General features: G+C 36.9%; 3 protein-coding genes and 1 long non-coding RNA gene across 10 annotated transcripts in view; 2 read left to right on the forward strand and 2 right to left on the reverse strand.

The window, feature by feature from the left end:
• Positions 1 to 1,209: 1,209 nt before the first annotated feature.
• Positions 1,210 to 3,058, reverse strand: LOC111321009 (thyroxine 5-deiodinase-like). The gene is made up of 2 exons (XM_022923766.2): positions 2,579 to 3,058; positions 1,210 to 2,320 (listed from the first exon to the last, which is right to left on the reverse strand). The coding sequence occupies exons 1-2, from the start codon at positions 3,056 to 3,058 to the stop codon at positions 2,036 to 2,038; spliced, it is 765 nt and encodes a 254-aa protein (XP_022779501.2). The 3' UTR covers positions 1,210 to 2,035.
• LOC111321010 (uncharacterized) lies at positions 1,776 to 6,236 on the forward strand. Of its 3 annotated transcripts, none has more exons than XR_015999243.1 (3): positions 1,776 to 1,904; positions 2,880 to 3,152; positions 5,440 to 6,236. XR_015999243.1 is itself a non-coding variant. In XM_088754953.1 (3 exons), exons 1-3 carry the CDS (start codon positions 3,021 to 3,023, stop codon positions 5,516 to 5,518), a joined length of 303 nt encoding a protein of 100 aa, XP_088611079.1. In that variant the 5' UTR covers positions 3,013 to 3,020; the 3' UTR covers positions 5,519 to 6,236. The 3 variants fall into 3 exon arrangements, 2 of the variants coding, with proteins under 2 accessions (XP_088611079.1, XP_088611080.1); XM_088754953.1 differs by lacking the exon at positions 1,776 to 1,904 and adding an exon at positions 4,208 to 4,299 and having other exon boundaries at positions 3,013 to 3,152; XM_088754954.1 differs by lacking the exons at positions 1,776 to 1,904; positions 2,880 to 3,152 and adding exons at positions 3,648 to 3,787; positions 4,208 to 4,299.
• Positions 6,237 to 6,858: 622 nt separating this feature from the next.
• LOC148734492 (uncharacterized) lies at positions 6,859 to 24,128 on the reverse strand. Its single transcript, XR_015998755.1, has 3 exons — positions 23,599 to 24,128; positions 9,154 to 9,256; positions 6,859 to 7,873 (listed from the first exon to the last, which is right to left on the reverse strand). It is a non-coding gene; the product is annotated as an uncharacterized LOC148734492 (long non-coding RNA).
• Positions 7,941 to 26,635, forward strand: part of LOC111321104 (histamine H2 receptor) — a 29,086-nt gene continuing 10,391 nt past the window's right edge. The window contains exons 1-2 of one of the 5 annotated variants that reach the window (XM_022923892.2): positions 22,999 to 23,173; positions 24,863 to 24,951. The gene's annotated coding sequence lies outside the window, so the exon portion shown is untranslated. Of the gene's footprint in view, positions 7,966 to 16,064; positions 16,201 to 18,962; positions 19,136 to 22,998; positions 23,174 to 24,862; positions 24,952 to 26,635 lie in introns of those variants that run through there. The other 4 variants (XM_022923896.2, XM_088753406.1, XM_088753404.1 and 1 more) reach the window with 4 other exon arrangements.

Below are 26,635 nucleotides of genomic sequence, written 5' to 3' on the forward strand. Positions count from 1 at the left end.
TCATCTACGGGTTTATGTCGAATTAATTTGATGGCCTGCTCCCAGTTGGCTTGTTAGCTCAATTGGTAGAGCGCTGCACTAGTATCGCAGAGGTCAGTGGTTCGAATCCCGTACAGGCCTGAAATTTTTTTTTCAGGTCTGATTTTCACTATTGCTCAAATAGTGCTTTACTGCGAAGGATCGTTCACATATACGTCTCATAACCGCAGTTCATACATATGTTTCATATGTTTGTTGTTGTTTGATTTATCATCTACGGGTTTATGTCGAATTAATTTGATGGCCTGCTCCCAGTTGGCTTGTTAGCTCAATTGGTAGAGCGCTGCACTAGTATCGCAGAGGTCAGTGGTTCGAATCCCGTACAGGCCTGAAATTTTTTTCAGGTCTGATTTTCACTATTGCTCAAATAGTACTTTACTGCGAAGGATCGTTCACATATACGTCTCATAACCGCAGTTCATACATATGTTTCATATGTTTGTTGTTGTTTAATTTACACTGTGAATCCCATATTCCAAGAGAGGATCATACAAGTTTCCTAACAAACCCTCAAAGAGCAAGGGTTCGTGATACTGGGGGTTTATTTTGGTTGCGCACATGTGTAGCACACGTGTAGATGAAAGCAGAGAGATTCTTTGCTATAGTCTGTACATGCGCTTACACGTAGGGGTATGGAACAGTTAGGTTTCATGAAATGCATACCAAAGGAGGGAAAGAAATAAGATATGTGTTTTTTTGCAATTTAAGCCTTTTTTATAAGTGGACAGTTTCCTGGAATTAGTAGCAGCAAATATTTCTTTTGGAGCCAGTGATTTTGAGATCATAATTGAAAATACGCAGGGGAAGGGGCTGGGGGGATGTGAATGAGGCGCAAATGTCCAGCACAGGCAAGATAACAGTAAACAGTGGTTAGGCACGGTAGCAAATAAAAAGAAATCTATTTTGATCCTTTACGCGCTTATAGTCGTAAGACTCCTTTTCCGTTCTGTGGTACTTCGAGGAAATAGTAACAGCTACTGGGGGTCGAAGGCCATGGTTACGGGCTTCCTTGGTAGTTTAACATAGCCTTATAAGGTAGACGTTCACACATATATGAGTAAGCATTAATTTTTGTAAATCGTCTTTTATTCATAATCTGGTTTTACGCTAGATTCGCCCATCATCCGGCTTTGGTAGAGTATCAGGTATTGAGCAATGACCACGCAGATATAAACTGAGAGAATATAAAATGTAATAAATAAATCGGTGTTTGACTGACGCAAATATACGTTACACGTTGTCGATTACAATGGGCGTTTGTGAATATAGGTATATTCTTGATTTGAATTACTTTCAAGTTGAGGTTTTTTTCCAGACCTATGAAATTCTAGTTCTACTTGTAAGTGTTTCAGCAGTCACATACGGAGCCTTAGCGAAAAAAAATATGAAATAAAAGTGATCAGTATCAGTATCAGCCAGTTTAACAAGCTTATCATAAGTCAGCAGATAATGTGGAGTATATTAATTTTAGCCGATGCACGAGTTTGAAATGCGTTGTGATAGGATGTGATCTTATTCGCGTTTAAGGGTTTTACATGCAAGTTATTTCTAAAATTTCCTTATCTACGGTGGTGAAATACGCGAACGATGCCGTAAAATGATAGATAATACGGGTCGTATTATTGTTACAGTCATATTTTGCAGTTTTACTTGGATCAGAATTAACCTAATGCAATTACCGTTGTTCGTAAGTGTTTTCGTGATGATGTATCTATTGGTTTGCTCAAGTTTCCACAGAGATTATCTCGAGTATGTGGGCAATTTACATACAAACGATAGATAAATAAAACGTTTGATGATTATATCACTCATGGTCTCCACTTCTTGTCTCTTGAACAATGAAACATTAACATGCTCGAGTTGAGGTAAGGACAATGCGTCTTTCTTGTTTCCTTGTGGATTTTCTGAGGTCGGCTATCGCTCTCTACTTGATCTTCGACCGACTCTCGTTTCACTTTCAATTTTTCAGAAATAGAATTTTATCGCTCATCCACACTTAAAAGTTCTGCTCCTTAAGTGATTTTCTTGTTCTGTCGCGTTGTAGCCATTCGTTGACCTCATGCACCCGGTAATTCATGGGACCTGCGCCCCCTTCATATGCAATTTTTTTATCTTGTACAATGTATAAGCGGATTGGAACAGCACCGTATGCGATATTGGCTTCATTTAGCATGCTGTCTACCGCCACAGTGCAGCCGGAGAGATCCAAGGATTTCGCCATTTTTTGGGCGGCCTTGCATCTTTCATCTAAAGTACGGTGCTTCGGGATGTCACTGTTATTCTAGAGATACAACCAAGAAAAGGAAATTGTCAGGATTTGTTTTGGCTCTTATCAAGGCATCATGTTACGGCAGTTTTCCAAGCTCCATCGAAGGACAACGAGTGTCCGGAGGCCTAATCAGCAACTATATAAATAGTAACATACATAATTCGCGTGAAAAAGGCTAAACAAATTATTCGAAGTGCTCTAGTGTTTTGAAATTTAACATAAACAAAATGCATTCCCCACATAATAGCGAAACGTATTATTGTTTCTTACCTTAAATGCCCAGCCATCGACGGGATGAGCCTCTTCAATGTATATCACAGCAAAATCGGCCATCTCTGAAAACTCCTTAATTAGCACTTGGTATCTTTTCAACATTTTCATAAAAACAGGACAGGTTGAGCTGCCGAAGTTGAGCACCAGTGGTCGGCTACCTCTTGCCAAGTCGAAAATTCTCTGACAACGTTTTCCATCGATGGAGACGATGGGAGAATTGTAGGCTTTGTTGTTTAATTTGACCTTTTTACCCATATCGGCGAGTACGCAATAATACACATTCTGCAACATTTTCCAGGTAAACAGCGAATCCCAGTAAATTTCTGTCGGCAAGGAAGTATCCGTCATTTTACATATCGCAATGCCGATCATCGACTTGAAAAATGGCAAAATTTTCAGTAGCCGTCCCACGGTGAAGAGGAGAAGAAGCGAAGAATAGATGAGAAATCTTTGGAAAACTTGCAGTTCAAAATACATTTCGACAGCTAGGACACTGGCTACTGCTAGGAAACGAGCTCTCAGAATAAACAAATATTTTGTTTGTTGCCCTTTTTATATCCCCCTACGCAAGGTAAGCAGAAATCCGCTTTTGTTGAGTGACCTAAACAATAACTAAAATAAAGTAAATCTACAGGGACGCCAGTATTTAATTACCAGAATTAAAACTGACACCCAGCTCATTCCATGGGGAAACAAGTTTTGTACTAGTTATCTGAAAACAGCTTTGGAATGTTCCTTGGAGGCATGTTTATCGAAAATGGAATTTATTAGGTCACTTTTCAGACATTTTTTCTCCGTTTTTCTTCATAACTTGACCATTATAAATACATACAGTGCACTTGTGTTAATTGCTCTATTTTGCGTTATTTTATTACGGGACCGGCGCGCCGGTGACTGGTACCGAAGCATTTTACTCTCTGAGATTTGGTGCGTGCAAGAGTGGAACCGCAGCCTGAAACGACACCATAAGACTTTATGATAACACCAGAAACAATTTCTCCACATGTTCCAATTTGAACAGATAACTTGTGATGCTTTTTAGCTTTCGTGCTCAAGGTGTGAAGTCACTGCACAATTATCGTGATTGCCTGGATTCCTTGAAGCCGCGAAAAACAAAGGGGTTCCATTAATCTGATGCAATTAACGACAAAGTGGTCCCAACTAATATACCGCCAATACCTGGTCAAACCGTATTACACAGCGGAGGTGCGTGAACCGCAGACAAAATATTTGAAAAATTGAAGCTAGTCTAAAGTGCCTTTCTTCAGAGATTCCGGTCTCGGCGAGCAGTTTGGTATCGCCTCTTCCGCCTAAAGTAAAATCAACTGTGACACCACTGTCTCCCTTTTTCTATTGTTTCCGTCTCCCGGAATATTTTCACGAGATAATTTGTAAACATGTAGCGCTTTCCAAACTCTCACTTAGTAAATACAAGCGTAAAGGCGAGTTCACGAAAAACGAAGTAATCGTGCTGCTCCTCTTGAGCACACATTCCTGCTTTGGTGTCTGATGCCCGGCGCGTTAATTAGATCCCAGATCGTTTAAGCTTTCGCAGGATGGATCATAGCTATGGGTTTTTGGCAAGGCAGTTAAGTTTCATCTCGCCTTTCCCCGTGTCTTTTTCAGCCGTTCTTTGATCTCCTCTGGGAGAGCGGTGAGAACACGTTTCGTGACGAGACCAAACAAGGGCTGCCTCTCTCCTGCCAGGAAATAAATGGGTACTGTACGTAGACCTCTCTGGAAACTTGATGAGTCGGTGGGGGTTGGCTAACATGAATTAACATTCTGTTCGGGGAATACTCTTCTCAATGATGTTAAGGTTGTTTTATTCGCTATCTTCAAAAATCTGACCCAATTTCAGATCAATACACTTTTCTCAACCGTCTTCTGAACTGACCTTTGAAAAATTCATACCCGTTTTCTGACCTGTCTTCTGAAAGTTGAAATACTCTTTATTGTACCTTAGAAAATGCAACGAAGCCCATTTCAACTTTTAGCCGGGTATGAATTTTACAGTTCAGTTCAGAAGACGGGTGAGGAAAATGGAATGAGTTGATCTGAAACTGGGTCAGATTTTTGAAGAAAGCGAACGTTACTTCTATCACTTTCATTTCGACAGTTGGAGTTAAAAAGTGGAGGACTACCTTTATCTGATTATACACATTCGTGGTTCTCTTGAAAATTATACCTTGCTTCAGGGCCAAATGTCCACAATTTGTATCCGTTTTAAAAACCAAAACGACACCCAAATCATACCTTTTTGGGGTGACTCATCAGCTATTTAGGTTACATAGTACAAAGGAAGTACATAGGACTTCCTGCCACATCAACATTGTATTTCGTATACAATTCCCTGTAGATCACTGAATAAGAGCATCGTGTATTACACTCCACCCTAAGGCGAGCTGTCGACAACAACCGCAGTGCTATTTTCGATCGAGTCCCGTAAAATTAAAACCAGAATCAATCAGATTGGCCAATCGAAGATAGATACGACGATGAGCTTGAGCGAACTCAAATTTGAAAAAACAAAAAAACAAAAAACAAGGAAAGCAAAGCAGAAGGCGTAGGAAAGGGTCAAGTCGTAATTGGTTCTATACGGCGTTCTGATTAGATTGTTTGGAGGAATAAGTCTTCAAGATCAGTCACGAGGCAAAGAGACTGAAAATGCCTATTAAATTTCGGATTAATTTGGACATCCCATTGATCATGACAATAATTCTTCATTTTACGTATCGCTTTATCGTAGTTTTCACACATGCAACTCGATTTTTTTTTTCTGAAACATTCTCCTAATTGTTTTGTTTGATTTTCGTCATTTTTTTTTTCTAATATTCATTTCTACATTTCCTTCTTAGTTTGGTGTCCTCCTGCTATGGTTGGACATTTGACGAAACACAGCCAGTAGTGGAGTCTCTTCTAAAGAAGAAGGCCTAGGATATAGATAATTTTTGATACGAGCGTTTGCAGAGGTAATGCAACATTTATGCTGTCTACAAGTAAATACTCACAGGGAGAGTTTGAGAAAAAGGTCAAAGTTAATCCCTTTTTTCACTTCAACATCTACTAATAGCCTATTTCAAGAAGACAGAAGCCGCAAGGCACCGAGATCCATTCGAAAACGCAAAAAAATTTCGTGTGCACTGCTAATCAATGACATCTTTTTGTGAATTTTGTCAAATTTTCTTGCGTGAATATTGAATTTTCGATGACGTCAAACTTAGAGTGCCCCAAGTTGTTTCCATATATAACCATGCCAAATTTTCTTTATATTTCGTGACCATTGTCACGCTCAAGAACCAGAAATAACGATTTATTGACGTCACTAGTCTGAAAACTTCAAGCTCGTTTGTTTTCACTCAGTCTGGTTGGAGGATTATTTTAGAAGTTATCGCGTGAAATCGTAATGGAAAGAAACGGTAGAAGAAGTTAGATTTTCTGTATGTGGTTCACTTGAAACGGCGTACGATGGTATTCTTATGATTTCGTACCTGTAATTTCCAAACGAAACTCCTTGTGTGTAAACTGAAAAATGTATTACGTGACAGTCCAAAGGTGCCTCGCTTTGGTCATTATAAGGAAATTAGGTCTCCCTGTATGATGATTATTACATAATTCCAGTTACTAGAGTAAATAAACTTTGACTTCAAGAACATTCATGAGTGTATTGAAATAATTTTCATGATAGAGAATTGAGGGTGACAGGGAGATGACAATGAGGTCCAGTCCCCTCGCTTGCTTTTCTGGCGTTTCCAGGCGCTTCAATTTTAATGCCTTGAACATTGTTTTGCCGAACGCGAAAAGCTCCTCATCTAGGCCTATCCATTAAGAGGTTGCTTGTGGTCTATTAAAAAAAAATCATTTCAACGCAATGTCTGCATGAACTCCCTTCTAACACTGTCTGAGACCTTTAATGGATAGGAGTGATCATAGCCTACGAGAATGCCCCACCCCCACCCCCCCTTCCTTAACACATAAGCTGTTGCTCGAGAAATAATCACGTGTCTCTTATCCTTGTGAGACTTTGAGATTTCAAGTCCTACAAAATTTGAAGGCACTTTCAAGCAGCACTATCTTGAACAATATCTTTAGTTTGTAGAAATTGTGGCAATTGAAGCTTATAGAGTAGGAATTGCCCTACGTGATAACATTTAGCCTGTTTAGACTACCTGGAATAGAACACCTCTTTATCAGTCAAACTGTTACTTAGGTCAAAATGATTTGTCCTAGCTTCCCTCTTTCTACCAATTAGTGTAGCTTAAATTTATCATTTTTCGATCAATTTGATAGGCGTGCAACATTTAGTTCTTCAATTCTAAGATTTTCGACCAATACCTTAATCGGCAGAAACCACGTTACGTTTGTAAATAGTCAGATGAAGAGAAATATCGAAAGTGTTGGGGGAATTGTTTTCGGCATTCGTACAATTTTCAATTGTTTCGCAGGATCGAAACTTGCAAATCTCATAGTCAAACGAGCGATCATGAAAATGGGAGAGTTGTAATACGGCATTATCAATAAAGTTAAGTCCATTACACCTGAAAGCTGATTGGACAAGAAAAGTCGTCTATCGTGCCATGCTTGGCCACTTTATAATCTCCTGGTCTTTTATCAGCTGAACGTTTTCCATTTATGTCGCCTTTCCATTTTTTTGTGACAAATTTTCAATAACAGCTGCTTCGAAAATCCTGGGTACCTTTATTAAATTTTATTCAAGCTGAAAACCCGATAACATTTTTGCTTTCTTTTCTTGAAATATTAATTAATAAAAATTGATTTAACCATTTTCAGTGCAGAAAAGGTTTTCCACCAAAGGGATCAAAGAGATTAAGTTTTCATATAAAGATGGATTTCTTTTCGAAGCTCTTTACGTTCCGAATGTAGTTTTATTTTTGCAGACTGTAGCTAGTCAATCGTTTTTTATCTGTGATCGATCTGAGCCGATCAGAATCCACTCCAGTGGCTATTAAGAAAAAGTGTTGCGTGCACAAAAGTGAAGATGGCAGAATGTGTAGAGAGAGGTTCTCTTAGAAAGCCATTTCCGCGGCACCTTTTAGAGATTAGATGACTTAAGGCGATAAGAAAAAATGGATGGGAAATTTCGCAACCGATTGAGATCGCTAGCTTTCACTGACAACATCCATGAATGGCGTCGTGAAAGCCCCCAGCGTCATGGCTTCCAATTAGCTCTTAGCCTGATAATCATGACATTTTCCATATTCTAATGTTTATACAGTATTTCATAACACTTTCCTCCTCTTGTTTGTTAGCTGTTGGTCAGAATCGTAATCCCTAAGAAAGAAAAAGGAAAAGTTTGGTGACCTCGATCGCGAGCAAAAACTGGTCTAAAAAATTCTGTTTTACCTGGGACGTTGTTTCACAAGGTAGGTTGAGCGTTATTCGATCTGCCGAAATCCTATCACTATATTTTTTCAAATGATTATAAGCAAAAAGAAAGGTTTTTGAACGTTGCTCCATTTTGTATTGGAAAAAGTGAGAATCGGTCAAAATATTTTCCACCATGTTTTAAATCATGGGAGCAAAACGAAAGGAAACCGCATTGACACTACAAGAAAATCGTATAATGGTGTTTCTTCGTTATTAAAGGGTAAAAAATCAGCAGTCGTTTCTTAGCTATATGGCTGCTTAAAATTATGAAAAGGGAGCAAACCCTTTTACTAATTAAAATTAGGAATTAGATTTGAAATAAAGAATTACTGCTGCTAATTCCGGATATATTATGATGAGAATTCTAAATATCACCTGGAAGCAACCTGGAGGCGATTCTGACCTTCTAAAGAAAGTGCCTCTCGCTCTCGTTTAATTGATTTTTAGCAAAATTCTTGGCACATGGAGTAGGTTACTGTTTTTCCATATAGGAAGTTTTATTACGGAAACGGTGGGAAAATCCATTTTTTCCGTAACACGTCTTAAGCAAATTCATTCCTGAAATAAAATGCGTTCCCTTTTCTTCAGCCTTCATATATTCTTTTCAGCAATTTTGTTGTCGAACTCGTGTCTTTTTCAGTTTAATATCAATAGCTTTTGGCATCCATTCTCACTGGATTTATAGATGACAAATGGATGGCGACCTCACGAGAAAAGAAGGTCGATCAGACTTAACAACACTCCAAGAGAACATGAGGGTTCCCTTACGATCTCATACAATACCTTAATACTATGAGGGAAAAAAGCTTCAAACGTAAAAAAAATTACCCGTTGGCAATGACTGAAATATTTTCTACGAGTTCAAACGAGGAAATATTAAATGCAAAATAAAAAAGATAATTGTAAAAAAAATTAAAAACTATATTCAAATAAAAGGAACAGCTTTCTAAAACTTAAAAAAAACACACACACACACAAACAAACAGTGAAGACAGAAAACCAAAAAAATAAACAAAACTTGAACAGTTGTTTTTTTCAGTTAAACATGGATTTTACGCTCTAAACCAATCAATTTACTCGGCATTTTAAGTATTTTTTTTTCTTTTTCTTTCTTTCCCTTTTTTGTTTTCAATTATTTTTTCTTAGATCTGGACATATTTAGATATACATATAAAAACACCTACCAACCAAACGTGCCCATAAAAGAAGACAAGCCACAGAGGGAGGGGTGGTAGAAGCTTTGCATCTATACAGACGATGACAAGGCAAATGCGACCTGATTTCTTTCTAAAACAAGCAGTCAAAGCAGAGTTACAAGAAGGTCAATACTTATAACGTGGGAGGAATTTGGATGTCAGATATCGCGGCTACTAGCTATGACAAATTTATTCAACAGCTTAAATGGTTGTGCAGTACTGAAATTGCCAAGGGATTGAGGCCAAGGTAAAGGAAATACCTAAGAGACCAAACCTACTGCCTGTTGATCCTCAAATAAGACGAAAAAAGCCGAATATCCTACCAATTGCCTCTATAACATATATTGTCGCCAAACAACTCAGCCAAGAAATATTATCTATATTGTATATATTTGCTTTGTTGTAGGACAACGAGTGGAGAACTTTCTTGTTTTGTAATTGCAAATGATGTTCAGAATTTAGCAAAGCTGTCAATTTTCTGCACATTAATTTTTCTAATTTTAGCCGAAGAAGAATTAATCAATATTATAAGCTATTCTCGTTGGAAGGCTCCTGTCCTCCTATCGAACTGTGAGCTTACTTCCTAGATCGGAAAAGAAATTAAAAATATTGGCAAACTATAGTCTTATTTGATTTACGATTTCAGGAGCAAAACACACTCAATGCTTTATATTTCAATTTTAAATTACGTGTCTGGTTTAGACCTCGCAGGAAACAGTTATTCAAAATTTAATTTTAACTCCATAATGGATGACGTTTAGTTTTAAAACTACTTTTTATTGCAAAATTAAACATAGGTAACGTAACTGCACGTGAAAAATACAACAGGGGGTGTTTTTAAGACTTTATATCGCAACTGAATTTGAATATTGATTTGACCACTTTATCACACATATTGTAAATCAACATGGCACCGATATCAACTTTTGTCATATTTTGTCAGTGGCTTGAATTTACCGTCTCTTTTTGAGCAGATAATCTCGTAGACATGACCTTCAGCTCTGCTTTCCAAATATAAATAACACTTTTATACTTTTCATGTTGAAAGAAATGCCTGCGCTTTCGTGATAATGGAACAAGCAAGGTTTTCACCGTTGATTAGTAGAAAAGATCCCAAGAATAAATAAAAGGAAAAACTAATTATTTTTTACTGTTTAATTTAGCGATTGTAAAGACGGTCAATTGTGAAAACAGTCAGAGATTATTCTTTTTTATGCAATTTCTATTATTCTTGGTACAGCAAGAGAAAAACAAAAAAGGTAATATAATTTTCAAAACCAGAAAGGGAAGTCTTAATTCCTTGGCGATAGAAAGCGATAACAATCGTAACTCTTTTAACACCTTACCTATTATGGGATTAATTCTTTGCGACAATAATATTCGTGATTTTTATGAGGTGGTGTTTATTCAACACCCATAGTATGGTTTAAGAGCTTCGTGGCCGTCAGTCACTTACTCTGATCTGTCAAACGGGAAGAACAATCCCTTCGGCAGGTGTACAACAGCTTGCTGCGAAGTTAAGTTACAAGTTTGCCTCCCTGAGGGTTTTGTGGGTATGCTTTGTGATATTTTATTTTGAGTTGACAATTGGACTAAGCTAAACTGGTAGGATTGGAACATATAAAATTTAAGGAATTTTTGCTTTTTAAATCATTCAAAAATCTTACGAACGTTATAATAATCATAACCAAGCGTAAATGTTGGTCTTGAGCAAGGCTTCAGCTTAGATAACTGTTCACCGGTGCAAGACTCTGCGCTATTTGGATTTGAAGTAATAAGAAAATTTATCTTTCTCATTCTACATTTACAATGACAATGACATTCGAACTGATCGAACAAAAGCGAAATTCTTTTGCGATGGCTACATTCAAAAGTTGGACTCACAATAAGTAAATTTTCTTGTGAATTAAAAATTCACCTCTCATAAGTTGAATATGAATGGAACATTTTGTCGTATGGAAATCTGATTAAGAAACAGTTATTCGTCGTTTGCGGTTGGTAATCAATACACAAAACCGCTTAAATTTTACTAAAACACATTGCTTGCTCTATAATATCAGTGGCAATTAGAACACTAGACCTATTCAACCAAATCTATTTTGGAATCATCCATCGTAAATTTTGAAATATATTTTTTGTTGGAAAACCTTAATTCTTCCCGGCTGTTTTAGTAACAAAAATCATCCGTTTCCACGAAACACGAACCATTGTTAGGAACGTGTTAATCCTGGGAAGGAAAGATCTGAAAAGTTAAATTGAGCTTTTGGCGAAGCTGGTCGGAAAACAACAAACGAATTAGTTAAATTCATGATCATAACGCCTTTTTGCAAATAGCTTTTTTTTTTTCTAGACCTTTGACAACAGATGCATTTTAAATGTAAATTTGAGTTGCATTCGGTCTTTTTTTTTTAAAAAAAAAATAGTGGAATTCTGCTCCAATCATAATCCAGAAATATATAAATTTTTTTTATTGTTTGTTGCGCAATACACAAATATAAAGCTTTGGTGTTCACGCGATTACTTAGCAATTTTCTTCTAAACTACCACTCATAGAATTCACTTGAACGACATAACAACATTTTGAAGCAGCAGAGAAACTCATGGGAGGCCCTATAATGCAATGAATGGATAACAGTGGTACAGACTAAATGGATTTAAATAAGGTCAGCTTGGATAACACTGTTTTTTGCCTTTTTTTTGATTAAAGTAGTACTGAAAAAGGTTTTAAAATGTTTTATTTATCGAAACCTTCCTTGATTATTTCTTTCTGTGTGGGTTTGACTAAGGCAATTCAAAACCAGTAGTCTTCTATTTAAAATTTTTAAGCTTATAATTCACCTTTATAACAATGATTACCTCAAATACTTTGAATTAAGCCGCCTTTGCCAAAGTCTCTTACTCAAATATCGTGGAATTTCGAAATTTTCACGAAAAATAGTTCTAATTGCCTGAAGCACTTCACTTATCTTTTCCATACGAGGCCAAATTGCAGCGAAATATCAAAAAAAACTTATTTCATAATAGTTATTTTGCAACACGAGAGAGTACTGTAGGGTATTTATTTCAGTAAGTACATCTTTTCTTCGCAAACAAGGCTGGTAACACATTATGCAAAACAGAACAAATGTGCAAAGAGATCTTTTCTTATTGTTTAATAAGAGATTACAACATCTGTCTTAAGTCTGACTAGCAAATCAGTCAAAACAGGGACTATTGCAAAAATTAACTCAAAATTAATAATCACGGAATATTCAGTTGGCGTGAAACTCAGCCGCTATGTACTTACACCTTGGCAATTAGGAGTTTCTGGATTTTCATGAAAATCATATAAAAACGTCACAGAAATACAATATAAACAAACCTGGCTATTTTTGTGTTTTCATGCATCATGGCAGTTACACATGGTTTATGTCATTAAAACTGAGGCAAAGTTCCGCGGCGTTCACAGAATAAATCATTGGACGTAATATCAGTCTCTGTTGGAAGAAGTTTCTGTTAATTTTGTAGTAAATTTTGGAACTTATCAAATGGAAGGAACAAATATCATAATTGTTGAAACAAAAAAAAGTTCGTTTATCTTAGTTTCGCTTTGTTTAGATAAACCCACGCGGATATTTTTTCTTTTATGCTGCACTGACAAAATTTTTCATTAACTGATAGACGTACAACAGCAAGTTAATCTTTCTAGATTAAACAACAGATCCGTCAATTGGCTAATGGCCACGGGTTAAAAATTTTTTAAATTACGAAGATAAATAAAGACTATTTCCCAAACGCTTCTGATAAATCAACGCAACATAACGTTTTATTTTCCCGTGAGGCAAAGGAACATAACAGACGTAACAAAAATTAGGATGAGAAGCATTGGACTGAAACTACTAGCTATCAATGCAAATGCATCGAGGAAATGCAAGTTAAATGGAATGAAAGAATAACTGTTCGTTTGCATGGACAAAGGTGAAGTTGAGGTAGACTATGACGCGCGACGTTTATGTTATTTTTTAAGGAAGGGGCTTAGTTATACATCAGGCCACTGCTTGTATTTTTTTCTTTTTCAAATGATGGTTATGACTATGAAAAACGTAGATTTTAAAAGTATGGTGAAGTTTGAGGCTAAACATAAGTTTCAGTGCTCACTTTTTTTCGTACTGAAGATATGAATTCCATACCGTCAAATTTTGCATATAGTGTGTAATATTTTTCGTTTACAATCCGTCTGAGATTTTAGACGGAATTAGGCTAATTGTATATCCTTTAGAGGGTAGATCTTCATATCTATTAGAGCAGTTTTTCGCATATCGATCGCATTTATCTTGACAGATGCAAAAGCCGTCTAGAACTAATTACCTCGACTTTCAGCTTTGTCGGTAACGTTGGAATACTGAGATAAGGCAAGAATGACAATCAGAGAGCCTTAAGACATTAAAAACGTTTTGTTTGGAACGGACGAACGAAAAAGTTTCCATGTAAGAATATGCACGACACATTTAAACAGACAGCCTTTGAAATTTAAATGATAAAGTTGCTTGTCCATTTACCCTGATCAAGTTGCTTTGTCGATTTTCTTGGATTATGGGACTAAAAGTTTAAGCATCAATTGTCTTTGATGCTCTTCGCTCGTAAGTCCGATGACGAAATTATAAATTCTCCCCTCCAGCTGTGATAGACATCCTCCTAAGTCACTACAGAGAATTTGGTGATGCATCAAGATCTGGTTGTTGAAGCTGTCTATCCGCATCATCCCTCTGCGCCCGCGGTTTGGAAAGTGAAGACTGAGCACTAATTATTTTCATACTGTTCCACCATCTTTGAAATTTGCAAAGTAGAAAGATAAAATTAATTGTATTAGTCAATATTTTTTTTCATCTACATAAAGTCTATGATGAATGTAACTTCAGCTACGGTTCATTTGGTTGTCATCTATATGCATTTATCAGAATTTTTTTGTACATCAATCATAACAGAGCAATCACGTTTCGTGGTTGTTCAATCAATGAATTTTTCAATGCAGTTATTCTTCATAATCCACGAAATGAATTATTTTTAATCCGTCCAGAAGCCTTTACAAAGGCTCCCTGTTATTAATCGCAGCCTTGGAATCAATGAGTGATAATCCAGTAACGATGTTAATGTAGAATGTTCTATCCTTATCTATTCATATCCTCGCCGAATCTTGTTCACTGTGCGCTTGACGTCCGGACAGTGGAAATGCAATAGAACACCCTAATCGAGGTGAAAGTCTTTATTTCTCCCTAATCCGAATTCTGTCAGTATTAGCGTTAACTTATGACGGTAAATGAACGGAAGGTCACGGAGCAACATTATTTGATAAGGCAAATTGAAATGATCATAGCGTTGGACTCGTGCAGAACAACTGAACGGTGAAACTTGCTCTATTGGTTCCCTTTGTTGTTAGTCAAGGGGATTTCTAATTTTATCTCATGTACAATGAATATATATGAAGTTCATATATTTTGAACTGCGGTATTAGATACATATGATGCACGATCCTCGCAGTAGATAGCGCTACTTAAGCAATAGTGAAAATCAGACCTGAAAAAAATCAGGCCTGTACGGGATTCGAACTACTGACCTCTGCGATACTTCATATATAATCATTGTATCTGATTTATCACTTTCACGGGTTTATTACGAATCAACTTAACGGCCTGCTCCCAGTTGGCTTGTTAGCTCAATTGGTAGAGCGCTGCACTAGTATCGTAGAGGTCAGTGGTTCGAATCCCGTACAGGCCTGATTTTTTTTTTTTAGGTCTGATTTTCGCTATTGCTTAAATAGCGCTATCTACTGCGAGGATCGTGCATCATATTTATCTCATGTGCAACTCGCACGTTATAATTTTGGTTATATTCTTCCATCCTTGTGCAGTGTTCCATCAAAACAAATCTTTTATTCCTAAACACGAGGTCAATATGATTAGAGACTGAAAGATCTCTTGACACCTTTTTTTAGAAGTTTGATTTTTTTGGGAGACGTTTGTACGATGAAAAATTCATCTTCATCGTGATTGGAAACTACAAAATGTTATCGTGGTGGGATGAAACTCACCAAAATTAGAAGGATCAAACAAAAAGAAGCGATGTTGTTGAAGGATGGAAAAGATTGAAAAGGATTACGAAGTGCTCACTTGATAGATTTAGAAGAAGTTTTTCAAGCCACAGAATCCAAGAAGTGGCTGCCAAGCCATATGGGTCGAATGAGCTTCCTCTAGTAGGGCTTGAATGGGTTTGTAAATACAGTAGTGCATGTTTTTTTTTCTCTTTTCGATTCTTTCATTACAGGGTCTTTTTATTTCAGGCTCAAATTTATGTCAACTAAGAATAATCAGTTGCTTTGCAAACCTTACCCTACATTGCACGTTTCAGGAACCTCTCTGTAATTGATACTAGTACCAGTTTACCCTGGATTTTAAATCAAAGAAAATTTTAACCTAAAATGTTTGAGACTTAATGAGCACTCGTGCTTTTTGATCAACCTGATTACAACCAACATTATAAAACCAGAGCATCATCTGACGGTTCCAGACCAGGCTGATTGCTCTTCCTTTGAAACGCTTTTAAGACAAATGTCGAAAAACCTATTCAGTTGAAAGGCCACTTAGATAGACTAATGTCTCTACGGGTTGGACGACCGCGCTTTTAAGGACAATTCTACAACGAGATTGATCAATAAAAGGTAATGCTCCATCCATCCAAACTTTGACCCAAAAAATAACTCTGATTCTCGCTCTAAAAGAAAGTATGGGTTTTGAGAATTTTTCATTTTTAGTTATTGTGCTACTTAAACGCAGAAGAAGTAACTGTCACTTAATAATGAATAACTATAATCGCAAGGAGGCTTTTAAACACTTGAAATATTGACATAAATTTTATTGATATATTTTAGAAGCTTTGAGATGAAATGAAACCATTTTAAGACAAACTACCTATTGTGCTCTTTTTGGTTCGTCGGTGCAGAGTACTGGCAGGCGGTCAGCCGCCCTTTTGACCAATCGATAGCAGTTTACGTATGTTAAGGTAACCTTTTTTATTATTTTTACTTTAGGATAAGTAGTCTTTGAAACTTACAAAAAAAAAGGGATGTAATTATATCAAAATTGGAAAGCGTTCTCGGTTTTGAAACGGTAATGTTGGTTCTGTTTCTGCAAAAATTTCATAATTTAAGAAAACGAGAGCAACAAATTCTTCAGTTGCCACAATTAATATGTTCTTTAAAAAAAAGGGAGTCAACGGAAAAGGCGGGAAAAAATCTTATCAGATTCTAAGGTTTAAAGGTTTTAACAGGAAGTTTAGAGCATAATAATTTGAATATATCAACAAAGTTGAAATGGTAAATTGGCCACCGTTGCGATTATAAAAGCTGACGTTTCGAGCGTTAGCCCTTCGTCGGAGCGAATAGGGGAATTGTGGGTTGTGTGTGCTTTTAAAGGCAGAAAAAGGAGCTGCGTGATTGGTGGGAATATGGCAACGAGAAAAACATGAATATCTCCTTTGTGAGTTTCTTGAGGCTTGGCATGGTCCGCTTAGAGCATAGGTCTTTTAAAATATGATTTTTAATTTCAAATAACAATTTATTTTCTTGAAATTTGGAAAATGATTTGATAACCTCCCTCTGAGTCTTCATTCAGTAACAAACTGCTATCCGAAAGAAAATTCTACAGGCAGATATCGGTTGCCCGCCATCGGGTTACTACGCATGTGATAACATTTACAACAAAACTTACTAACAAACTTCTCTAAACGTTGCTGTTAGTGTCGTCGAAAAGCGCCAAACGCAGCTGGAAACATACTTAACTTGAATCGCCTTAAAACGAAATTTCATTGCGTGATTTCGAACTTGAACTGATCAAAAGAGAAACCCTTGGGGGCCTGACCTTCTGGTAATAGATCGATACACAAAGAAAGATACGAAAAATAAACGCATTATCCTTCTCTGTCCAAGCTTTGTTTTTAAGCCTTGTGTCTCAACCTTGTGGTTGTAGCCAAAGAGATCAATCTGCAGTCAATTTTTCGGCCTAACATACGAATTAGATGATGTTAATCTTTCTTTTTTTTCATGATATTATTTCTGTTAATACTAAATATAAATTGTGCTTTTTACAAATGATTCAATCATGAAAAGTTTTAAGTGCGTCCTTGCGGAGCCCAGTGGTTGTATCAGAGTCACAGTATGCATTCTTTTATAGACAGTTTCATCCTAGAGAACTAAGAAGAAAGAAAAATTACAAAATATTCTGATGAACTTTATCATTTTTGTCCCGGAGCAGATTCGTAAATAGATGCGTTGTGTTCTAAATTAGGTAACTGTCAAGGCGATACTTGTAAAGGAGCCAAATTTTGTATGAGAGCCAAACGAGATGATTTGCCTTTGGATCAATATCAGTTTTCATGATCTGTAGTTGACGCAATCGAGCAAACATCCTTAGCTAAAGTCGTGGTCACTCTAACCGAGTTGAGGTTCTGTACTTTAACTTCATGGTTTAAATGCATTCTGTTTTGGAGTCGAATCGAATCCAGAATGTCAACTTACTCGCAATTCCGCATTATATTGATTGCTGCTGCAATTACCGATTTGAGAGCCAGTATCATCATGAACTGTTTCGAAATTAAAAAAAGGACGAGGAAATATCAGTTATGAATATTTCATCAAATACAGCAGCTGAAGAATTACCACTCTCTAATTGGTCATCAAATTCAGTACCAAATTGGCGACGCGTTGTCCTTTTGTGCTTTTGTTTATGATGCGCTCTCTAGAAAAAAATTGACAATTTAGACTGAACGACTTGGTAATTTTCCCTTCCTTGACCCCTACCCTCTCCCTTTCTTTTCTCATGGTCCTTCAGTTCAACTACAAAAACGTCTGCCACCAACATGTCACACAAAGTTGGTGCAAACAGACATTAATCTAGATTTATTGCGTGTAGACCAATGAATTGTGAACTTGTTGCTCCAAGGGGCCGACCATTTAACTTTTGAGTGGGGGGGGGGGAGGAAGGTGGGTGATTTCTGGTCAAGAAGAAATTTTTTTCTAGCAATCTGCTGTGCAGGATAGTTTTTTTCCGGCTTTTGGTACATTTTTGCATTTACATTTGGGCTGCATGCGATTTTTTTCTTCCAACAAGCGCTTGCTAATTGCTGGAAATTTTTTTTCAAAATCACCCACCTCCCCCCTATTTCACGACCAGACCACCCAACTAGTCGGCGTCTCACATCTGATTATCGTTAAAATTAAACCGTCACTCACGAAGAGAGTCGACGATTCCGAAAAAGCTGAAATTCAATCGTCGGATATACCCCTACTTTGCTCACAAGTTCCCCTCCCCCTACCCACCTATCTTAATCCACCCTTCCGAAAGTATAGTTTTGTCCTCTGTCTTGCGACATCGTCTGAAACGAAATCGTAAAGTTGATGACAACTGGTGGCATGAACGGCAAAACATAGACAAGAAAGATAATTTAAATAATAATTTTTGCAGGAAATTTATTGTTGAGTTCATTTTTAATCAGGAAAGAAAAAAATTTCTCTATTTAATTTTAGGCTGAAGAAAACTGACTTATCAGAGGTCCTAAAAATCCACTTTTAATGGCTCTTGACACAAAACAGAACTAAACATCGGCGACTAAACTACACCGTCGTCTGGAAATTATTCCCCTTTTACTCAAAACTTTTAAATTCGACCAATCAGAATGAGACAGAACAGTGACACAATTCTGAGGACCTTAAAGACAATCTGCATTTTAGTCCTTAAAAGACTTCAAAAGCCCACTCATCCATTTAATAAACTTTGTATTGGCTTGAATTTAGTTCACGTCCATTAGAGAGGATCGTGTTTCCCGCCAGTAAACGAACTGGTTGGCGTGAGATACAGTTCATGCGTTGTGATAATCCGTGCACAAGGGTAAACATCAAGAAAGTTCTCTCACTTCCTTTACAACTGGAGCTCATTTAACAGTGAGTACCAAGAATGGCAGTAAGACTTCTATCATAACTTTTAGTGTTTAGATATAAGTATTTGCATTTTTGCTTCTAAGGTATTCATATCATATCAGTTTAAAACTCCTTGGAGGATTAAGCTTAAGTATACACAAATGCTAATATCTGTTAGCTTCGGTTCAAGTTTATAGTGGCTATATTGCTGTTTGATCTCCTTTTTAATCATTTGAATTCATTTGAAGACTCTTGCTTCTTTTACATTTCGTCATCAGTAATATTGGGCTGTCGAAAGACACATCCATATACATTTCACTTAAAGGGTCGGTCGACATAAAGCTACCTGTCTGCGTTCACAATGATGGAGCTTTTAGGTCCTTGGCGACTGCATGTAATATTTTAACATGAACAAAACACGCTTAGAGAATGTGGATCTATCGCGCCTAACTATCGCAATGTAGTATTATGCGCCGGCGGATGGGTAGATGCTTCTTTTTTGTAAAGAATTGAATTCGTGCCTTGCTCGAGAGGACACTCTTGTGATTTTCAGACTTTGACAAAGACGTGTAAGGATCTTCTTATCTCCGTAAAGATTTCTCAGCATTTACCTAAACGGACATAGCCGAGAGCACTTTATAAAGCGGAAACCATGAACGCAGCAGCATGTATCTTTTATAACTTTTGGCAGCGTAAGTTGTTTTGGTTGAATTAACACGATCATTCAGCACCAATTCGATTATGGAACAGGAACTTGGGCTTCCTCTTTCTTTCACGACCTCCTACTTTGATACTATGGCTTAACACCTTTCAATGTCGTGATATCGGCCTTCATCTAGTTTATATCGAGCACTGCGAAAAATTTCAAAAAGGGCGAACGGTACTTTATAATTTTAGGTCTTGGATGTTATGTTCCGGCCATTAGTATTTTGACTCTTCTGTCAAAAGCATTTTCAGTTTTAATCCACGATTTACCCAACGCGACGTGATCGCTGCCGCTATTGGCGCTATCATATGCAGCTTTCATTAAACTGGTGACACTTAATCTGAATGTTTTCAGTTAGGAACTAGCTAAAGAAAGTAACTTCGACTGACATGATTTTTAGAAATGAAAATATTGCGAAATTTAGTTGATCATGATAATCCATGCGAAGTTCGGATTCAAAAGAAAGACTTCCGTGAATTCAGTTGATTGACAAACATGAATTCAATAAAATTTGATGTGAAAGGTGCCACTCAGAGCCTCTTATCAAACAGACCGCAAGGCACCGAAAGAATTGTATTAATTTTTATGCTGTATTATGGTAATAAAATATGCCAAAATGTTTACATGTCATTGCCACTCTCTAGGGTCCATCATCAACAGACATGTCAAAGATGTAGTCGTGTGATTGTTGGGTATATCGAAGTATATGTTACCCTCATTAAAAAAGACGGCATATTACCCTCGACTGACTTTTTGTTTTATCTTTCTTTATGTGGACATGTGGATCTGTTAGATTTTTGACGTAGTGGTGCACCTCAGAAATGATATCTGAAGAAGGTAATGTTTTCAGGATGTCCGTGAAGTGACACGGATTATCGGCGCGCACGTCTACGGCGGGCAATAATCATCTGAGAAAAAAAAATGCGGAAAATAGTTTAAATCAAGTTTTCATTTAGGCCATAATCGAAAGACACTTGCCATCTGCGCTTAGAGTTCGATTGGTCACGCGTTACACTTCATTGCGTCACGTGTATCCCGCAGTTCACTGCAAAGCATAGTAGCACAAATGACTGTTAGTTAACTGGCGATTTCGAATTTCCGCAATGGCCCTCACTCAGATACTGTGTCTAGGAAATTTTATCTTATCTTATTTATCACTGACATGGAATAGCTGATGTGGAGGTCAGAGCCGTAGACAGAGAGGGAGCAAGGAAGGATGAGATGATCGATATGTAGTGGAACCTCCATTCAAGGGACAGTCTCGGGACCAGGGCAAGTGTCCCTTGAACAGAGGTGTCCGAAAGAAGAGGTTTCACGATTATTTTTTTTTTAACCGCCTCAAAGACCTTCAAAATCTCCATTGCAAACCCTCTGCCGCAGGGGTTTCAATAAAAGCCAGTTACCGGCGGTCTACCGCCGCCTGTAGGACCGTCTTATCGCCGTCTGTTTGGATTTCATTATAATGAAAATAGTGATTTTTAGTGGTCACAGCCGCCTATTAAACCTTCAGTGGCCGCTTATAACTAATGTTATAGTCTGGTCGAGAAATTCTTTTCTATGCTGTTTTTTTTTTTTTTTTTTTTTTTTAATTTTTTCAATTCTCCATCCCCTTCCCCTTTCCCATTAAAACGGTTCATTTCATTTACCAGGTAAAATTTGCCTTCAAAACTTTTTTTTTTATGTAAATAACGAAAAAGAAATTGAAATAGATAGTATATATCTGAGGCAAGTAACAAGAAGAGTCATTTCTGTTCACCAACGAGTCACTGAGCCACTGAGTCCTCAGCTGAGTTGTCGAAAGTCTGACAGAGTCAACTCATGAAGAATGCCAAAGAAGAAAACCTTTACGAAGCAATCTGTATTTGAGATAAAGTACAATTACACAAGCTTATATGAAACGTAGGTAGAAATGTTGAACCTTTGATGTAAGTAGCATCATTAGAGAAGATGAGGTTGAAAAGCATTTTCAGTAAGGAAGATGTGAAGCTAATCATGTAGACAAGTAAATATTTTGAACAGTTCTCTCTACCGTACATGATTCTTTCAGGTTGACAGAACTAGATTCTCTCGATTTCTCGCTTAGTGCCCGCTAGGCTCCCACACTGAACCTTCAGCGCTGAGGATATGAGAATCAGTCACGCAATTAACGAAGGGGTATCTAATCACTGCTGCTTTCTGCTGTAAATTGCGTTACAACCTTTCCTTTAAGAACGTCCAATCTTCATACTGGGGCTAGGCTGACGTTATGATTATCGTCGCGATTCGAGCCTGAAAATGTTCTTAACATGTTCTTAAAGTTGTGTGGTAATTAAGCGTTCGGACGTGACCAGACTAAGTTCAACTTCAAACTTAGTTTTTCTTTTAGTGTATCGTGCAATAACTGCATTACCGTGTTAAAATAATTTTTCTGCAGTAGACCACAGTTCTACATTTCTTTTACCTTTACTTATACTTCTCACCGAAATGAAAAAAAATGAGCTGTTCTTAACTGACTCTCAGCCTAGGCATGTTTTCAGTATCTAAGGTTCTGACAAAAAAAAAAGCCTGGAGTAAATTAAAAAGGGCCCCTGACATTTTACCAAAGCCTACGTTGGGTTTCAGAATGTCTCCACAACGTAATTGCCTGATTTCCCTTATTAGTGTTTTAGTTCATACAACCTCGGAAATACTGTTTGCAGCTATTTCAGCTCCAAACCAAGTCGTATTTTTAAAAGAAAGATGAAAATATTTTCCCTTTTTCTGAGTGTTAAATCCAATTACTATTGTTATTGTGGACCGTTCTCCGCCAAGACGGAAACGGAACGGTTATGAAAGCAACACTTAACTCGCTTTTTACATCTTAATGGCTTGCACGTACCAAGTGTGCTTTTTTTTTTTTTTACTTCTTAAGACTAATCGTACGTAGCCTTTGTTCCCCTTCGTCAAACGTGAAGACGTCAGAGGTCACGGAGAGTCGTACGATCTTTTTTTGTCGTTTCTAATGGTTCATTAAATTGTTTGTAATTTAGTTTATTTTGAGCCTTAGTCCTCGATTTAAAAGCATTAAAAAACGCTCTGGAGAATCCGGCTTATAAGTTGACATCATGTTGCTGTTTTTTTAATTTTATGCAGTGCCGATATTGCTTTTATCCGTTTGACAGGTTTGTACGTGCTCTGGTTCATGATCGATTTTACCATCACCCGTAGAGCCACATCCGGTGGTCTTTCACTTACTGTGCCACTACCGCTGCGTAATTATTATCTACAAAACTATAATAAGAGTGAACACTCTAGGTCAGCTTTCAACAGGTCTTCAAGCTCTGCTGCCAACATCTATTATTCGCTATTGAAGATCGCATTGCATAGTCGACCTCGCGGTAAGTTTCAGTATGATACGTAAAAACCTATAGCTTTGAATGGACGGAAAATTCGTTAAGGTTTGGTGTCAGAGCTTGATTTGACATCGGGTTTCGCCGGGCTAAAGGCAAATGACAGGGAGACTAGAGAGATCAACAAACACTGCACTGATTCAAAATTCAACATTGCTTAATACTGGTTCCAAAGAGAGCGAACTTGCAATGTGTTATTTAGACGCCCTACAAGACGTCAAAAACGTTCCAATCGCAGAACTCATTGAAATCCGATGCAATCCTAAAACCACAGCAAAACCGTGTTGAGAATGATTTGTTTACGATATATATATATATATATATATATATTTTTTTTTTTTTTCAGAATATGATTTGTTAAGGTTGATTTGACAAACGAGATGCCATAAAAATCAGTCAAACAGAAATCTTACCTGTAAGAAATGTGGTTGATAATTTCAAAATTCCACACTTGGCTTCTTAAATCAGTGTTGAATGATGTTGATGATTTTATTGCTAGCATTCCTTTCGATATCCATTCCCTAAATATCTGAAATATCCATCTAATATCTTGTAACAATAATTTTGTCATGTCATGTTTATAATTTTAGCGAAAAATAGTTTCCATCGCCCGTCATTCTTTTGTGCAGGACACCCTAATGAGTAAAAATAATAAAGGAAGTCCAAAAGATTTTTGGGATTAGACACTAAATTAAAGAGAAGTGGAGAACAATCATGTAAATTAAACTGCTGCTTTTTCAAAGTACCAGCACAAGCTCGCTGTATGGGAAATGATTGTTCTCTCCCTGAAAACTTAAGAGCTTTAAAATCAATTAGAAATCTACTGTTAATCTTGGCGCTGTTCGAGGCTGTTTGCAGCTGGAATAAGGAAGGAAGTGCTAAAGTTTAAATTTTCAATGCAGGTATCAGATTTAAGGAACAAAAAGAAAACAAACAATTTGATAAAGATTAATGCGCTAACTCCGACACGTCTAAGCGGTACATCAAATACTTTGCCTCAGGCTAAATAGATATAATTACTCACAATTTCTTGTTTAACAATGAAAATGTGGATTTTGTTCAAAAATTTGAATAACGTAAAAGAAAATTTAAATTTCCTTTCTCCTTATTTCGAGGTTTTTCTAATCATTATCACTTTGATAGTTTGTAGACTTCGTTATTCCACTCTCAATTTGCCTTGCAACTATCCGTGATTTTTCGCTTTTAAATTCGTTCGTGAGAAAGGAAACGTTTTAGGGCTCAGTTTGAAGTCGTGTAAAACTCACGAGGAATTGCTCGGTGACTAGCATGTGATTTACATATATTTGACTCGATTAAGCGGGGAAAAGTCCGCTCGATGACCAGCACGTGATTTGGATATAACTGATCTAATGATCGGTGAAAATGGTAAACACCCAGTGCTGCACTAGTCAAGAAGGGGAATCGCGAAAGAGAAAATAAACGATTTATACAATCAAATTGGTAATGAATTGGAGCCGGTTCTTTAATCGAACTAACTCTTTTAGTGGTAATTTATTTTTCGATCGAGGGCACCCAGTGATAAAAATTTTAGGCGATTAAGTGACACGCCAGGAATCCCTATACTTTAATTCGATCCAAGCATGGGGTTATTCCTTTTAATTATAAAAAGGCCGGTAAAGAAAAAAAAAACTTCAATTTTTGTAATTGGGTTTTTAGGTGTGGTTTTAAGTGACAACTCCATTGCTGTAAAGTCCCCCCATCTACGATAAGTTTTGCATGGGAAGGATAGCTTTACGAGAATTACCGTAAGTACAACGGTAAATCTCTTAGTTTAGTTTAAAAGCTGCTTTTGCTGTAAACCAATTCAAGAATTGTTTTGCTTGTTGATTGATCAAGCAAAGTTGTAGGAAGCTGGAGTTTTTTTCAAACGCCAATCGAAAAGCACTTGTTTGTACTATCAATCAATTTTCCTGTAGGTTTATTTGGCGTGGTACTTTTGACTGCTGCAACACTTGTCTCTTGTACCTCGGTCAAATAACAACTCCATCTGATGTTCGTTCAGGGCGAAAATGAGTTAACGATTTGATAAGGTATACTGAGAACAAAAATGAGAAATTAAAAAAACGTTGACAATTCAAAGACCTATAGCAAATTGAACAAAATTGCGAACGAGGTGTCAAACGTATTTCTGTATTGCCTAAGCGAAATTGACAGAGACAAATTGTTTAAATCTCGGTTTTCAAAGCGTGTGACGCCATAAACAACATATTATTACCAGCAAGTAATCATCTTACTAACCGCAATACCATCTTTTCTGGACATTTTTAAAATTAACTCAGGGATTATGACATACAGCATGGAGTATTTTGATATTTTCTTATCTATTTATTTTTATTCCTTTTATTTTGAGTCTTAAGACATTCCAAAAAAAAAAGAATTGTAGATCCTCAGTATGATCTTAGGGTTGAATATGAACAAAACTGAAGTAATAACTGTATCAAATAGGTAGCAGTTTTTTTCGCAAAAAAAAAGCAATAACAGCATTTTCAGAAAACCAACGCAGGGCTTTAATGAAATATTTTTTCAGGTGCGAATTGACGAAAATTTCGATCAAGATGTAAATTTGAAAAGATTGAAAACGCCTCTTTGTGTGAAAATTGACTTGTGATAATAACGTCCATGGAAACATAGACAAATCAAACTAACACCTGCGAGATTACGATTTTGAGCGTGTTTTCCCATAACCAAGTTGACCAATAGAAATCTCCCTGTCCCTCTCGTTTTGATTTTCTTCGAAAAATGACTATCAGGTTTTCAGGATGCGTGCATGTCGGTCAAAGCTTATATTCATGTGTGGAGTCGCGGGGAAGGGAAATAATTCCGATATTTTAACTTACGTCAGTCCAAAACAAAATACGTATTTAAGACCATTCATCAGTTATTAATGCAAATATATATAAGCGCTAAGTCGACGAATATGCCTTACCCCTGCAAGGGAGATTAATATGAAATTTGTCGGGAAAAATTAAGTAGATAGTTATGAGATTGTTTTTTTTAATTAATCTTGATTTCTCGAGGGTTTCAGGAGTGTTATAATTTCAGCAGAAAATAACTTCTGTGGCCAGTCACACGGGTAAATTATCTCAGAAGAATTATTTTTTATTATTGTCCAAGGGGGTTGATTTAAATGGAGCAAAATATTTGTTTTCGTTTACACAGTAAAAAAATGCATATGCAATATCGGCGAGGTGAGGATCAGTTTTAAATTCCGAATGACGGAAAGCGATTGAGAAATGTTAATTGTGACATTCAGCGTTAAAGAAAGCTTACGCGACCACCGGGTTTTGTGAACAATGGCCGACTTAAGATAAATGATCTTAAAAATATTCATTATTAGTAAGGAAGACCATAGCAAAACTTTGCGGCCGGTCTGTTGACCAGCCAATTGGCTGGAAATTTCTACTTAAGCAGTTTTTACGACTCATTATT

This window comes from Stylophora pistillata, chromosome 3 (genome assembly GCF_964205215.1).
Source record: "Stylophora pistillata chromosome 3, jaStyPist1.2, whole genome shotgun sequence".
Taxonomy (NCBI): Eukaryota; Metazoa; Cnidaria; class Anthozoa; order Scleractinia; family Pocilloporidae; genus Stylophora; species Stylophora pistillata.

What these genes read in the sequence shown, in the direction of transcription:
- LOC111321010 (XM_088754953.1), top strand. Translation starts at nt 3,021, where the DNA reads ATGAGAAATCTTTGGAAAACTTGCAGTTCAAAATACATTTCGACAGCT. An exon ending in TTTATATCCCCCTACGCAAG is followed by an intron (nt 3,153 to 4,207) that starts GTAAGCAGAAAT and finishes TGTCTTTTTCAG; the next exon opens with CCGTTCTTTGATCTCCTCTG. An exon ending in TCCTGCCAGGAAATAAATGG is followed by an intron (nt 4,300 to 5,439) that starts GTACTGTACGTA and finishes TTTCCTTCTTAG; the next exon opens with TTTGGTGTCCTCCTGCTATG.
- LOC111321009 (XM_022923766.2), bottom strand. Translation starts at nt 3,058, where the DNA reads ATGTATTTTGAACTGCAAGTTTTCCAAAGATTTCTCATCTATTCTTCG. An exon ending in TCGATGGCTGGGCATTTAAG is followed by an intron (nt 2,321 to 2,578) that starts GTAAGAAACAAT and finishes TTGTATCTCTAG; the next exon opens with AATAACAGTGACATCCCGAA.